The 17,093-nt window shown below is 40.5% G+C and overlaps 1 protein-coding gene across 1 annotated transcript in view; it reads left to right on the top strand.

Annotated features, from left to right (window-relative positions):
* Nucleotides 1–14,993, top strand: part of LOC115477441 (protein phosphatase 1 regulatory subunit 12A-like) — a 64,383-nt gene extending 49,390 nt beyond the window's left edge. Inside the window, exons 15-17 of the mRNA XM_030214315.1 lie at nt 2,324–2,371; nt 7,600–7,650; nt 12,918–14,993. Coding sequence (XP_030070175.1) covers nt 2,324–2,371; nt 7,600–7,650; nt 12,918–13,004 — 186 coding nt within the window. The 3' untranslated portion in view covers nt 13,005–14,993. The remainder of the gene's footprint in view (nt 1–2,323; nt 2,372–7,599; nt 7,651–12,917) is intronic.
* Nucleotides 14,994–17,093: the final 2,100 nt, after the last annotated feature.

Genomic DNA, 17,093 nt, shown 5'->3' with positions numbered 1-17,093 from the left:
CTAGCTGTTCCATGAAGCTGTCCTTGATTTCATCAAGAAATCTTATGTCCCTTGCGTGTACAGATGTTACATTACCCCAGTCTATATGCGGGTAATTGAAATCCCCCATTATTATTGTGTTGCCCAGTTTGTTTGCGTCCCTGATTTCCTTTAACATTTCCGCATCCGTCTGTTCGTCCTGGCCAGGCGGACGGTAGTACACTCCTATCACTATCCTTTTCCCCTTTGCACATGGAATTTCAATCCACAGTGATTCCAAGGAGTGTTTTGCTTCCTGCAGAATTTTCAATCTATTTGATTCAAGGCTCTCGTTAATATACAATGCTACCCCTCCACCAATCCGATTCACCCTATCACTACGATATAATTTGTACCCCGGTATGACAGTGTCCCACTGGTTATCCTCCTTCCACCATGTTCTACACTGAAGATCATAAGATGTCCATGGTGAATTGCATATTACTACTACTACTTATCATTTCTATAGCGCTGCTAGACGTACGCAGCACTGTACACTTGAACATGAAGAGGCAGACCCTGTTCGACAAAGTTTACAATCTAATTTGGCCAGACAAACAGGACAAATAATGAATAAGAGAATTACTAAGGTGGGAATGATAAAATATGGGTACCGAACAAATGAGTAAGGGTTAGGAGAGAAAAGCAGCATCAAACTGGTGTGTGGACCAGAGTATGATGGTCCCTGCTTGCAGTTAGAACATAAATTAAGGTTAAATTTGAACAAGACTTCAGCTTTGAGTTCGGAAAATGGAGCTGACAACTGGTCAGTGTATCCCTTTTTTTACACATTCTGTATAGAATCTGATTGTGTTGTTAGATTAATGACCTACTACTACTTGACATTTCTAAAGCACTACTAGGGTTACGCAGCGCTGTACAATTTAACATAGAAGGACAGTCCCTGCTCAAAAGGAGCTTACAATCTAAAGGACACAAATTGAAAAACACATTTGGCATATCCTGAGCTGCAGAGGACTTTGTTGCTTCAACCCATATATAGATGTCAATCATTCCCATTTACCTCCGTGGTTCCCACATTGTGGGCTGTGATCTCAAATGTTATTGCAAAAATCTTGATTTGGGGTTGCAAGGTGTGGCATAGATGAAAAAAAAAGGCACATATAGCCGGCACCATATATTACAATTGCACGTTTTCAGCCTCATGAAAACAGATCAGGGAAGAGACTAGGTAGCAGCTGAAAAGAGCTAATTGCTACTACTACTACTTAACATTTCTAGAGCGCTACCAGGGTTACGCAGCGCTGTACAAAAAAACATAGGACCTCAGTTTAAATCCTGCACTGGGAGTTTTGTCAGATATCTAGCATCTGGCTAACTCTGTCATCTGCAAAGTCAACCACAGAATTGGAGAAACTGGATCCACTACAAAGGAAGTACAGAGATGGTGGAGTAGCGTGATCAACAGGACACTTCCAAGGAGACGAGAGATGGCAAAATATTCTTAAATAGTAGGAAAGACTCGACACGGCACTGTGTTTTGACAAACAATGCCTGCCTCAGGAGTGTATAAGTTAAAAACAAACACACAGTTATAAGTTTATATAACAGTATGAGATTGGCAGGTGTACATCATCATGATAAATACATATGGATCTTAATTGTAAAAATGTAGAAAGTCAGAGGTACATTAATGCAGAACATAAAGACAAAATATAAAAACCAATATTGTAATATATATATATATATATGTATATATATTAAAGAGAAAAAATATATATATATATACACACACATACACACACACATATACATTTTTGAAATGTATTTTGCCATCTCTTGTCTCCTTGGTTTTTCTTGGAAGTAACTCTGTCATCTGTCCATAACCAGTCTGTAAATGAGTACCTGGCCTTAGCCGGGAGGGGTGGTGGAAAAGATGATTGGGAAGGCAATATAAACCACCCCTCTAATAGTCTGCCACGAAGTTGCCACCGAAGTGGCCGGCCTCATAAGTTGCTTGCGACTTGGTACTTGCATACAGGTATCCTTACCTTTCATGCATACCGTAAAACACATGCTTAAACATGATCGCAGAAATACTGTTTGTTCATTCTGTCAAAAACTAAGCTGCCTTAGATTGTGTTCATTTAACATGCAAGAAGCATAACTGAGCTTTCACTAAAGTAAATTTAGATCTATGATCTCTCATTTCACAACTTTGAGCAAACTGGATAGGCCATATGTTTATCTGCCTTCATTTTTCTGTGTTAAGTTTCGTGATATATTGAAATGTCAAAGTGCATGTTTATCTCATGTATCCAACTTTATCACTTTTATATTTCAGAGGCAGGAAAGGTTTGCTGACAGGTCACTGTTGGAAATGGAGAAAAGGGTGAGTTCTGTGATTATTCTAAATGTATAAAAAAAAAAAACCAAACAAACAAACCCTAAAAGGCCCCAGAATCTTTTCATTTAGTGACCAGAGTAGCCACACTTTCTATTCTGATAAAATGAATACGCACAAGTCCCACCTACATTTCAAAGCAGGGTCTTGCCAGCATTCTTCCACTTTTCTCATGATTGCCCCTACCCAGCATAATAAGTGCAGATTATTATGGTTTATAAGTAGGACCTGACATCTTGCACTTCATTGTTGGAGGCAATAAAAATCTGTGGGGGGGGGGGGGGGGGAGATAAAGAGAGACGGTTAGCCAAGCGTCAGCTTTGGGGAGAACATGAGCCCAAAGTGGGAGGAGGGATAGAAAATTTTGCCCTCTGTATCCATCCTGCTCTCCATGCCCCTTTCCCCCACAAACTGCAAAAACCTGAGCTGGTATGGATCCCCAAGCCCCACCAGTGGAACAGGTCCTCTGCTGTTGGCCTGGCAATTGGTGCCCCATGCTTCCCTTCCCCCAAACGTGCTCAGTTTTTGCATGTGCGCTGAGGGGGAGGGGGTGCAGCATGGCAATTTGTGAAGAGTGCTGCTGACTGCCAGGCTACTAGTGGAGGACCTGTTCCCCTGGCAGGGGCTTGGGGATCCCTGGCAGACATAGCAGCAGATGGTGCCACAATTTTGGAGGGGGGGAGGGTCCCTGAACCCTGTGGCTAGGCCACTGCTGAGCAGTTATGTGTGCAGTACCCTCTTCTTCAAATCCTCCTTCGCCATAGTCTTCTATAAGACACAGTGAGTTGTCTTCCTCCTGTCAGAGTGATGACGCTTTGAAACCTATGTAGCATAAGAAATGAACTGATCTAGCCAGACAGTACTAACTTCCAGAACTTCTGCGTACGTCTCAATACTTCTAGTTGTCTATAAACATCGAGCTACTGTCCTAAATGGGATAAAATAGATATTTCTAAGAAGTGACAAGTTTGGGGAAGGTTTGGACGGCTTCCTAGGGGAAGAGTCCATGGACCATTGTTGAGTTGGACTTGGGGAGAGTCCACTGTTTCTGGGATGGGCAGCGTGAAATGTGTTGTATTTTTGGGGAGGATCTTGCCGGGTATTTGTGGCCTGGATTGGCCGCTGTTGGAGGCGGGGTGCTGGGCTTGATGGACCTTTGGTCTGTCCCAGTATGGCAATACTTACGTACCTATGTAATATCCTGAAGTATAACCTCGCCACACCAGCACACATGCGAAGCCTCTTTATTTTCTGAAATTTCCTTTATTGAATAAATATAGATAGTTTACTCAGTCAGATGTTCAGAAGTATGGCACCAAGGCAACAGAGACTCCGTAATTCTGAGAACTGTATCAGTGGTTAGAGATAAAAATCTGAAGAACGGCAGCTTTATTGCAGAGGTGGGAAAATAGTTAAAACAGAAGCAAGTAGTTCAGAGCTGGGTGGCTGGAATGTGCAATATCATATTAAAAAGAATTATCAAGGTAAAAAATGAGTTTGTTACGAGGGGTTTAGCAGGACAAGTGCTGTCTGAAGCAAGATGGAGAAGGCGAGAGGCCAAGAAGGGGCTCACACAGGCTCAGGGAGGAGAAGGAAAAAGGACCAATAAGGACAGGTAGCAGGGGTGGTCCCAGAGGGCAGCCCTCAATTGGAGGGAAAGGTCATACCTAGCTGACCTCTCAGGACAGAGATAGTAAGACTGACCAGGAAATAATAGCAGGTAGACAAAACAGCCAAGCTTGGCTGAGAAAGAGTGGAGGTCTTTGCAAGAGAATAAACCACTTGTAAGATTTTAGGAAGTATTTTGTCACGGAGAGAGAGTGGTGGATACTTGGAATGCCCTCCCGCGGGAGGTGGTGGAGATGAAAACGGTAACGGAATTCTAAAATGCGTGGGATAAACATAAAGGAATCCTGTTAAGAAGGAATGGATCCTCAGAAGCTTAGCGGAGATTGGGTGGCAGCGCCGGTGGTGGGAGGCGGTGCTAGTGTTGGGCAGACTTCTACGGTCTGTGCCCTGAAAATGGCAGATACAAATCAAGGTCAGTTATACGCACAAAGCAGCACATATGAGTTTATCTTGTTGGGCAGACTGGATTGACCGTACAGGTCTTTCTCTGCCGTCATCTACTATGCTACTATGTTATGTATGTATACAAACAAGCATGGGTGACTTCATTACATGTGAAACTACATTACACACAATGCATTGCCCATATATCTTTGCAGTGAGGACTGCAGCAGTAAAAGTCCTTAGAAGTGAGAATAACAGTAAAGGTAATAAATACATTTTAGGGTCCACTATGAACTAGTGTAAGGCTGTCAAAGGACAGAACAACATATGCTGACCAAATTTGTGTGTAACCGTGTGATGTGGAACTATTGATTAAAAATGATCATGGTGATGGTAATAACAACATGACTAAATTAAGGAAATTATTAAGGGGTCTATACTTAAAACAATCTAATTACTAAGGAGAGGCTCCTGCCTGGTTAAACCATGCTGACCACTGAACATTTGCTCTGACCACATGGCACTATCTGGTTAGTAGGAAAGTCCAGAAGAGAAAACAATGGTCTGCAAGCAGCACAAAGCAGTCCACAAGGGCAGAACACGTCTTCTGTTCTGAAGGGGTTTTTACTTCCACCATTTCAAGGTCTAGCGGTGCCCGGCGTGGCCACGTTTCGCCTTCTTGGGGGCTGCAGCTGTGTGGCAAGGCATGTAGCAATGTTGATGTATTGAAGGTAGTAGATGAATAGATATTTTCCCCGATTGAATATTTTTAATCTATGTTTCTTCACTCAATGTGTAATTAAACTCTGGAATTTGTTGCCAGAGAATGTGGTAAAGGAGGTTAGCTTAGCGGAGTTTAAAAAGGGTCTGGACGGCTTTCTAAAGGAAAAGTCCATAGGCCATTATTAAATTGACTTGGAGAAAATTCACTGCTTATTTCTGGGATAAGCAGCTTAAATTGTATTGAGCTTTTTTGGGATCTTGCCATGTATTTGTGACCTGGATTGGCCACTGTTGGAAACAGGATGCTGGGCTTGATGGACCTTTGGTCTGTCCCAGTGTGGCAATACTTATGTTATCAGAGGCTGCTATTTAGATTGCAAGTGATACTACAGTGGGATTTATTTATTTGTAGTATTTGATGTACCATCATTTTTAAAACAGTTTCATGACAGTTTGCATACCATTACAAAAATGTGTAGCTTGTATGTTCTATCTAGATGCTGCCATGTATTTAGTGAAGAGAGAATATAATAGACATATTAAATCAGTGTAAAATAAACAGTATAAGCCAGTGTTCTTAAATGTAGCTTGTGCAGCATTCTTACCCAGTTACTAAAGTTTTTTTTTCTTCAGAGTAGATGATGAATGACATTTTACTAAAACTCCTGTTTATAAGATGTAGAGAGATAATAAATACAATAGAAATGTTTTACTTAGAGTCCCATAGACTTTTAATTTTTGTGTTCTGTAATTTTTGGAACAAATTTATAAGACAAAATTATCCTTTGGCGGTTGACAAGCTTCACTGACCAAAGAGCAGAAGTGAACTGTTTTCGAACTGTTGAAACTCTACATGGCCTAATGTAGTAATCAGGGTGAATACTGCAAGCCTGTCCCCGAATCTGTGAAATTTACTTGGCACACAAGAAAACTCTCGAGTAACTGCATTGTAATAAAACTAAACCAATGGTTTGTATCTGAAAGGTGACCGGCAAGAGCCAATATCGACTAGGTGGTATGAAATAATACAAGTTTTTAAGCACAGTTGTTAATGCTGCCTGTGATTTTCTTTAAAGATCTGTCTCACCGCTGCAAACAGCTGTTCAGCTGACACACAGCAATGTATTAATGCTGCTTTTGCATTCCACTCCTTTGAATATGGCAGTAGCTTTTTTATCAGTAGTCACTGGTTTCATTTCACTAGTACAAAAATAAATTGGAATGGGTGCATAAGAGTTCTCACTTTAGGAAGGTGCGTGGGTTAAATGCAAGCTTTTTTTTTGGGGGGGGGGGGGGGGAGTTGCTTTTTGACAGTGTGCCTGCCATGCATATTAAGCTGCTGCTTGAATTTCACTTGCACATCTTTGCTTTTGGTGCTGGGTGTTGCTGGGTGCATAATTGTTTGCGCATAGATACCTGTAGCTGTGATGTCCTCCAAAGTAAAGTAAGTTACTTTTGGGTCCTTTTACTAAGGTGCGCTGAAAAATGGCTTGCTGTAGTGTAGGAGCGGGTTTTGGGCGCATTTTTGCCGAAAATGGACGTGCAGCAAAATCAGAATTACCGTGCGTCCATTTTGGGTCTGAGACCTTATTGACGTAGTGGTAAAGACTCACGCGATAACCGGGTGGTAATGACCTATGCGCATCAAGTGCCACTTGGCGCGCATCGGAAAATAAAAATGATTTTTTCAGACGCTTGTATCGGACGCGTACCAAAAAATGAAATTACCAGAAGAGCCATGCGGTAGCTGTGCGGGTAACTCCATTTTGGCACACGGGCATGCGTAGATGCTTACGCGGCTCAGTAAACTGGCCCCCTTTAAAAATAAAACCTAAGGATTAATATAAACTTGTTTCTGTCTGGAGCAAATGTACCGGAAAGTAAATATTTTTTTTTGTATAAATTTATAATAGGTTTGTATTGATTTGAATTAAATAGCTATTCACTGGCATTATAAATCCTCTGGTCATGTGTGTGTATGTTTACTTTGTAAATAGCATTTGTTCACAGCTCTTAGTCATTGTGGGACATTAAGCCCTTAACTCACAGTTAGTGTGAACCAACAGTGCTACCGCAAAACGTGTTAACATATTTTGTGGTGTTTTGCCTATTAGCGTGTGGTATCCCGCGCATTACCTGTTTTTTAAAAATATTTTTAGGAGAGGGCACATCATGGATGAAGAGTGGGCAATCCTGCATTATGCAGCAAGCATGATAGGATTAGTGCACACTAACTGGAGAACACGGGGTTAACACAGGATAGCGCCAGTGTTAATTTTTGCAGGTACTGTGCACTAAAGATGACAGCACACAACCTGCAAAAAAAAAAAAAAAAAGCAGCCCTACAAAGTGCTATGTTAAATCTGGGCTTAGTGCACAGGACAGTCCCACACTGGACCGCGCTAAGCTCAGGTGTAAATGGGCCCCTGTATTGGGCTTTCATTTTTCTAAAACTCACTGAATTTCTGTTTTTGATTCAGGAAAAAAGGGCTTTGGAAAGACGGATATCGGAAATGGAGGAAGAGCTTAAAGTAAGTGCACGTGATTTTCATGCAGTTTTGTGCCCAGCATTATTTCGGTAAATTGAATTTATAAGAATTCAGTTTTCTGTTCAGGTTATGAAAACTAAATACATTAAGAGGAAATCTTGTTGAGGAAATCTTAGATGTTAAAGGGACTCCAGGTGTCGATTTAGGTTGAACTTCAGTCATGACCATACAGGCTTGTACATCTTGTTTAGGACATAACTTTAGTCGATTTTTCTGTGGCTTGAGACTTGCTGTCAACCAAAAACTTTTGGGCTGGAATACAGTCTCCCATAAAACATGTTGAAATGTAGTAATGTTCCTACTGCCACTTCCCGAGAGGGTTTAAGAGCAACTGGCTGCACTAAACCTACAAAGTCCCCAGAACTTTTGAACAACTAACTTTCATATGAGTCTCTCTTCTTCTTATGGTTTGTAGTACGGGCATGTTAAGTTTGCAGGGTAAGCTGCCTGACTTTTTTTTTTTTTTAAGATGGTTTTTATTTTCTTGCTCCAGGGTGAGGACACCCTTGTTAATTTAATTGGCTTACTTATATTTTAAGTGTAGCCCCATATTTTGGGGGTGGGGCTTGTTTAGGGACCAAAATGTTGCACATCTAAATCTGCATGCTGCTGAATATATAGAGGACAATTTTCAAAACTGTGCAGATAGGTGGAAAGTCAGGGGCAGATGCTCAAAACTACCGCCAGCATTAACATGGAGTTAACATCAGGTTTACGCGCATGTTGAGCGCTGAATGCTGAAATGGTTTCAGCACGTGTTTTACATCATGCTGAAACCATTACCTCAGAGTGCATTAAAATGCATTTAAATGCATGTTCATGTGTTCGTTGCCCACCCTGCAGCCATGCTTAAAAAAAAATAAATTTTGTGCATGTTTAGTGCAGGAAACATTATGCCAGGTTCAGGGCAGCATACAAGGATTGGATAAGAGGAGCAGGTGACTAGCACAGGGAGAGGAGCCACCATTATGCAGATGAGAGCACCCAGAGGCAGGAACAAGTGGGTATCACTCCTGCCTCCTTCCAGGTATGGGTTCAGGGGGCCTTAGGTTGGGGTTGCAGGGTGGGGTGGGGCAGTAGATTACCAGTAGCCTTCGGAAGATGGTTAGGTCTTGCGTTGTTTTTATGGCCTTCAGTAGTGCGTTCCATAGCTGCATGCAGATGTATGAGAAACTGGTCGCGTATGTGGATTTATATTTTAGCCCTTTACAGTTAGGATAATGGAGATTAAGGAATGAGCGTGATGATCTGTTTGCATTCCTAATAGGCAAGTCTATAAGGTCTGACATATAGGTCGGAGCTTCTCCATGAACGATTTTGTGGACCAGGGTTCAAACTTTGAACGCAATTCGTTCTTTTAGTGGGAGCCAGTGTAGTTTTTCTCTTAGGGGTTTGGCGCTTTCGTATTTCGCTTTCCCAAATATGAGTCTGGCTGCTGTGTTTTGAGCGGTTTGAAGCTTCTTAATGATTTGTTCTTTTGCATCCGGCATAAATGCCATTGCAGTAGTCTAGATGACTTAGCACCATTGATTGTACTAGGCTGCGGAATACTTCCCTTGGGAAGAAAGGTTTGATTCTTTTAAGTTTCCACACTGAGTAGAACATTTTCTTTGCTGTATTTTTCGCATGGTGTTCGAATGTGAGATTTCGGTCAATTGTGACTCCCAGAATTTTCAGGCTGTCTGAGACCGGAAGGGTGTAGTCTGGGGTGTTTATGGTATTGGGTTTGTTTGTGTTGTATTGTGAGGACAGGGTGAGACACTGTGTTTTTTCTGCGTTTAGCTTTAGTTGGAATGCGTCCACCCACGAGTTCATTATTTGGAGGCTGTGTGTGATTTCATTTGTGATTTCGGTTATGTTTTGTTCGAACGGGATGTATATCGTGACATCGTCTGCATAGATGTACAGGTTGAGTCCTTGGTTGGATAGCGATTTGGCTAAATGTGTCATCATTAAGTTAAAAAGGGTTGGTGAGAGCGGTGTTCCTTGTGGTGCTCCGCATTTGCCTTGCATGTTGTGGTGGAGCTTACTTGAGTGTGTTAAGTGGGATGGTGAGCAGTCGGATTAATCGATTTAAAAAGAATTTTGTATCCTTTGTGAATGAGACATCGCATTAGTTTATAAGCCTGTGGGGGACAGAGAAATGCATTTGATGCAGTAGGTAGCTTACCTCGAGCGCCAAATGAAAAGGCACAAACTTAAATCCAAATAGAGTACGGCCAGAAAGAACTGTAAACGTGAGAAGTTCTCTATAAAAGCAGCAGCACTAAACAGCAGAGAATTTTTAGCATATCGAATACTTGTCATAGCAAAAGAAATACAAATGTACTTAGCAATGCTTTTACCCTACTCCAGCGGTTCCCAAACCTGGTCTTGGAGGCACCCCAGCCAGTTGGGTTTTCAGGATATACACAATTTTTTTTTGTTACATTTGTACCCCGCGCTTTCCCACTCATGGCAGGCTCAATGCGGCGGGCAATGGAGGGTTAAGTGACTTGCCCATAGTCACAAGGAGCTGCCTCTGCCGGGAATCAAACTCAGTTCCTCAGTTCCCCAGGACCAAAGTCCACCACCCAATGAATATCCATGAGAGTGATTTGCATACCAAGGAGGCACTGCATGCAAATCTTTCTCATGAATGTTCATTGTGGATATCCTGAAAACCTGACTGGCTGGGATGCCTCCAGGAGCAGGTTTGGGAACTCCTGCCCTACGCAAAAACAACTTCGTTTATATCTGTTCCATTTGGGATTCATATTTCAGTACTGTTTGCTGATTCCAGAGTTGTTGCTTATCCAGAATTGGAATTAGCACTTTTTTTACCATTATGTGGATGCCACAGAAATAGCTCTAACTGGATTGGAAAGTCACCACATAAATGCATGAGAATATAAATACTACTACTTAACATTTCTAGAGCGCTACTAGGGTTACGTAGCGCTGTACAATTTAACAAAGAGAGACAGTCCCTGCTCAAAGAGCTTACAATCTAATAGACAAGTGAACGGTCGGTCCAATAGGGGCAGTCAAATTGGGGCAGTCTGGATTCACTGAACGGTGCCGAACGCAGCATTGAAGAGGTGGGCTTTAAGCAAAGACTTGAAGACGGGCAGGGAGGGGGCTTGGCATAAGGGCTCAGGAAGGTTGTTCCAAGCTTAGGGTGAGGCGAGGCAGAATGAGTGGAGCCTGGAGTTGGCGGTGGTGGAGAAGGGTACTGAGAGGAGGGATTTATCCTGTGAACGGAGGTTACGGGCGGGAACGTAAGGGGAGATGAGGGTAGAAAGATAGTGAGGGGCAGCAGACTGAGTGCATTTGTAGGTAAGAATGAGAAGCTTGAATTGAATGCGGTATCTGATTGGAAGCCAGTGAAGTGACCTGAGGATAGGGGTGATATGAGTATATCGGTTCTGGCGGAATATGAGACGTGCAGCAGAGTTCTGAACAGATGTAGTCATTTTAAATGTGGGTATTTTAATGAACCAGTCTGAATTAGGTGTTTTTTTTTAGTTAGATGAGCATCATTTTATTGTTCATAACCCATCTCTGTCCTTAATTACTGCATGTAAAATTAAGATCTCTGAATTTACCTGTGCCTGATTGTGACTTCTATGTGACTGTTGTGAAACACACACTTGACTAGTGGTGGTTGATCTTCACATTTGGATAATGTGCTAGTCTTTTAGGTCATTCCTGCCCCCCAGCAGCACACACTGCTTTTAAGTGATGCCAACATGTTTCAGAATGACTCAGAGCAAGGAGTGGAGGAGTGGCCTAGTGGTTAGGGTGGTGGACTCTGGTCCTGGGGAACTGAGGAACTGAGTTTGATTCCCGGCACAGGCAGCTCCTTGTGACTCTGGGCAAGTCACTTAACCCTCCATTGCCCTATGTAAGCCGCATTGAGCCTGCCATGAGTGGGAAAGCGCAGGGTACAAATGTAACAAAAATAAAATAGATACTATTGGAGATTCTACATGGAATGTTGCTATTCCACTAGCAACATTCCATGTAGAGAGCTGCGCAGGCTTCTGTTTCTGTGGGTCGTCCTGCACGTACGTGCAGGACATCAGACTCACAGAAGCAGAAGCCTGCGCGGCCACATTGGTGATGTGCAAGGGCCGACTTCTACATGGAATGTTGCCTAGTGGTTAGTGTGGTGGACTTTGGTCCTGAGGAACTGAGTTCAATTCCCACTTCAGGCACAGGCAGCTCCTTGTGACTCTGGGCAAGTCACTTAACCCTCCATTGCCCCAGGTACAAATAAGTACCTGTATATGTAAGCCGCATTGAGCCTGCCATGAGTGGGAAAGCGCGGGGTACAAATGTAACAAAAAAAAAAAAAATTATCCCCTGAAAGTGGTTAGCATTTTCAGAATGTGGCTAGTGGCCACTGTGATACTGTTTCCCCTGATGAGCTTGAGCTGCACAGGGCTTGTACTGCTGCCCTTTGGAAAAACTGGGAGTATGGTCATTATGAGTGGTTAGGCAGGGAGAGCTGGACACCATGGCGTTTCAGTGGCCATGCCTAGAGTTACAAAAATGCCATGAAGAGCGATCTCTTACTCCAATAAATCATAATAAATACTAAATTAAAATATTTATGTAGCCTTTGATGGTACAAGTATAGCTTATAATACCTACATCATAATAAAAGCATAACAATAGTAAAGTGACCAAATGTCAACATCTCTCTATATAAAAGGCAACACCAACGTTCTATGAAGCCTCCAGCCGGAAGTGTGAAGGGGGCGAGATATCCGGTTTCCCTATGAGTGTCTGCCCCGCCCTCTCTGTAACACAGTCAGTGAAGGAAAACAGCAGAGCAGGAAATCAAATCGCTGGCTCTGTAACAGTGAAGGACTCAGAGGGGGGAGGGGAGAGAGGCCAGAGGGCAGGGACACACACACTCCCACATGCACACAGAAGAAAACATTGCTAGCCCCCGTTTCATTTGCATCAGAAACGGGGCTTTTTTACTAGTAATAAATAAAACAATGAGGTAAATTTGGTGATATGATGCACAGTGTTAGTAATGTAAACATTAAAACAGCACAGCTGAACATTCATATAACAAATACGATAAACGTCTGCAGAATATAGACGAAACATAACAATTTAGTTGCAGAAATGAGGTGCGACTCATAGGAACAAGGGTATATAGCTTTTTAAGTATCATGGGTAATTGTTAAGCCTTTTACCTTGTTTACATTTTTTAATGACTAATAATTTTTTTCTTTTTTTTTTTTTGACAGATGTTACCAGACCTGAAAGCAGATAACCAGAGGCTAAAAGATGAAAATGGGGCTTTGATCCGAGTTATAAGCAAACTTTCTAAATAGGTTTACTGCAGCAGGAAGGAAATGGCATTGCACATACACAGAGACTCCAGTGGTGGTCACTGGGAGATTCCTTGGAGACTGGGGTTTTCAGATATCCTGCCGAACACTCTTACCTGTGTGTAGTGGTTTCATGTTAACATGCAGCTGGTGAGAAGAGAAAATGACGGAGATATCGTGTTTACAGCTCCAGTGTAAAAGGAACATATTCAGGGCCACAGATGCCTCTGATATTTAACCAGTAAAGCCTTAGATGTACATAAACACTTTTTTGCATAAAAAAAGTGATGTTTTCAACTCTCACAGAAGACAGTTACCTGATAAAGGTTTTTGTTGTGCCACAGTTCCTTTGAGAGGTTTTTTTTTTGTTTTGTTTTTTTTATTCGCTCCATCTTTCCTTCTAACTGGGTTGTGCTCTTCTTTAAATGCCCATGTGCCAGGTAATTTTATTATTCTTGTACAGTGTTCACCGCTTTCCAGTGTGCAGAAACCATATTTGTACTAAAATGACATCTCGCTGTAGCAAGCCGGAACTGTCTAGTCGGATAGGTTTGAAACATTTTGCTTTTATCATTTGTGCAATATCGCATTCATTTCCAACAAAATGCTTTAAAGTAATTTAAAACTAAGAGTTGCTTTACACCTTTTCTGCATTGCTAGATCACTTTCGTTTTCAGGAAGATTTATAATACAAGCCAGTAGATAAAGTAATCTTCACTTTCATTTTAGCAGGTACTGAGTGATACTGTGTGTATATATGTGTCTATGTATATGTGTGTGTATATAAATTATATAATATATGTATCTGTGCAGATATATATATTACCATTTTGGATTTTTCTACACTATGATGTGGCATGCTTGAAAGTCCTCTATTGCAAGTGTCTGTCAGTTGCAGATTGAACTAATTCATGATAGTGTGCTAGCAAAGTTCATTAATTTTTATGCTGTAAAATCTGAAAATACAGTCTATTATGTGGAACCCTGTCTTTAAAAAGGCAAAACTAGAGTTCTGGGTGTTTCTCCCCATTTTTGTGTAATGACTGTTTCATCACAGTTCACAAATTTATCCGAGTGTAGTCCTAAATCATTGTTCCAGCCAAAGGAATGTCACCGAGTTGTTTGAAAACTTAGCTCCGTAAACTCCTTTGAACACTTCAGTACACCTTTACTGCCGTATGAAGAAGCATCTGGTTTGGCTAATTTGATCGTGTCGTATGTTTCGGTGGCTGCCTGATATACCCCCCTATACAAACACACACACATATATACACGGACTCTTAAGTGAAGATTGCTTTTGCTAGACCAGACACCTTTTCGAGGTCTCACTAAATCATGCCACCTGTGACATCTTACTGGTACCTTTTAGACTGTCACCCGAAAACCACTGAATGGTGCAAAGCTTGCAGTAGTTGTTGTATTATTGATTATATTGTATACTGCATTTAATGTGAATTTTGTACCCTTTCATTTAAAAAGGTCATTGTGATCTACTGCCTCCTTTGTTTTTTTTTTGTTTGTTTTGAAATTTGGACCCTGTGTTGTCCTCCTTTCTGTTAATTGGTTTCTGAAGGTATCAGGTCACACTCTTGCTACCAGCCTCAGGATTCTTGATTTATAAAGGTACATTGATAGATGGATATATTTTTTGTTGTAGTAATTTGGTGTGCAGAAGTGGGTCAGTGGAGAGAGGACTTCATAGTCACGTCCTCCATGTGAATGGTTGTGGCATAGAGCTGTTGCGAGACCGTGAATTATGGGCTATATTTTGATAAAGTTTGGATGCCTGTGAAGAATGATTAAATACATGTTTCTAATATTTTAGTGTTTTATATTTAGGTTATTTATTCTTTATATCGAAAACGGCTACTGTGTTATGTTTTTATTGGTAGTCTTGAGCAGACCTTTTATCTTCATGGAGCTAATTACAAAGCCCATTATTTTGGGGAAAGATGTATTTTGACATATATAAATAAAACGAATAAAACTATTTTACCTGTGTGAAAGTTTTTTGTTTGTTTTTTTAACTGAGAATTTAATCCATGTTTTAGTTTAATATTTATATCCAAACATATGAGTAGAAATTGCATTTGTACATAAAATTCAAGGTTGTTTCAAAAGATTTAATTGGATACTAAGTTGCATGTAAATATATAAATGCAGTTGGTAATAAACATTTAAAAACCCTGCAGTTGATTTAGCAGATTGGCTGTGAAGTCTGGATAAGCAGTTTTGGTTCTAGGAGGTGACATATTATGAAATATCATTGCAGTAGACCAGTAATTCCCAAACCTGTACTGGGGGAACCTCAGCCAGTCAGGTTTTCATGATACTCACAGTGAATATTCATTTACTACCAAACACAGGGTAAATTCTCAATAATTAGTCACAATGTTTCAAAATATCAGTACTCCTTGACTAATACAATATATGTTTTTACTAATACAATATATTATTTCTCAAACTCCAAACTCATAGTTATGTGTATTAAAATTTACAATCTTGTAGAAATTTTGGGTATGTCTGATACATCACCTCCCACCCATTACTCTTGCATTTTATTTACAAACTGACCCAAGGGGAGTAGAAAAATTTCCTCAAGAGGGTGGAGAGATGAATTTAACTACTTTTTTGGAATCAACTCTGGAGGTCGTTACGAGGAGAGCTACTTTATTAGTTACTTTTGCTTTGGAGATTGATAGGGAATGCAGTTCTGAGGCTTTCATTAAGACATTTGGATTCAAACTTTCTGGGTTCTAAAATAAGGATCTATTCTGATTTATCAAGAGAGACTCAAAAGTGGCGCAAGGCCTTTTTGGCTTTGCGCACAAGAACTTTGGCAATAGGAGTTAGTTTCCTGTTGAAATTTCCTTGTGTTTGTAGAATTGTATTTCAATGTAAACAATACCAATTTTTTGAACCCAAACAGTTGGAGGAGTTTATAATAAGTAAGGGGGAAGTAAATGTTAAGGTGTAATCCAATATGAACACTGATTAACCAGAATTGGTAGAACAACCCAAGACGAGGGCTTCATTTATGTACTCTGTTCTTACTGATTTATTTCTTTTTAGATTATTTGAAAAATCTTTCATCTTGGATCAATTTCTGTTAACTTGTGGTCGGTCAAATGTTTAAAAATTAGTAGTAAGGAATCCTATTTTGGTTATATGATTTCTAAATTGTGTATTATCATTCATAAATGTGAAGTTATGTTTGTTAAAAGCCTAATAAAATTTAAAAAAAATGTACAATCTTTATTATGAAATCACTCTAATCTAACAATAAAATACTCTCTATCACATACTCTCACAATATCCTACCCTCTCCACACAGCGCATTCTACAAATGTTGCTATCAACAATTTAAAAGCAATATAAGCTCTTTGAGCAGGGACTGTCCTTCTATGTTAAATTGTATAGCGCTGCATAACCCTAGTAGCGCTTTAGAAATGTTAAGTAGTAGTAGTAATATATTGTCTAACACTTGTTTATTTATTGCCTTTGTATCCCACATTTTCCCACCTCTTTGCAGGCTCAATGTGGCTTACAATGTGTCGTCATTCGTAGATAGTTGGTTAGAAGATAAATTAGTGTTACATAGAGAACCGCATAAACGAGATTAGGCAGTAAATATAAGTGGAAAACACTACTGATGATAGGTAGGTTGGGATGCCATAGAAAATAACGTAGTCTAAATTCAAACAAGTAGATTTCAGCAAAAAAAACAAAAACATTGGATACATGTACGGTTGTAGAGTATAGCATTTTTGGTTACTGTTCTTATTGGTATGCCTTGTTGAATAGGTGTTCCTGATTTGAGGAAATAAGAACAGTGGGAATTATATTGTGAAATGGGTCATCATTTTGGAACACTTGATGATTGTGTTATAGCTGTTCTGACTTCGATCAATAGTACTGGAGAAGGACATTTGTAGAATGCGCTGTGTGGAGAGGGTAGGATATTGTGAGAGTATGTGATAGAGAGTATTTTATTGTTAGAGTGATTTCATAATAAAGATTGTAAATTTTAATACACATAACTATGAGTTTGGAGTTTAAGAGAGAAATAATATATTGTATTAGTCAAGGAGT

Source organism: Microcaecilia unicolor, chromosome 9 (assembly GCF_901765095.1).
Source record: "Microcaecilia unicolor chromosome 9, aMicUni1.1, whole genome shotgun sequence".
Lineage (NCBI taxonomy): Eukaryota > Metazoa > Chordata > Amphibia > Gymnophiona > Siphonopidae > Microcaecilia > Microcaecilia unicolor.
This window is presented reverse-complemented; position numbering and strand designations above follow the sequence as displayed.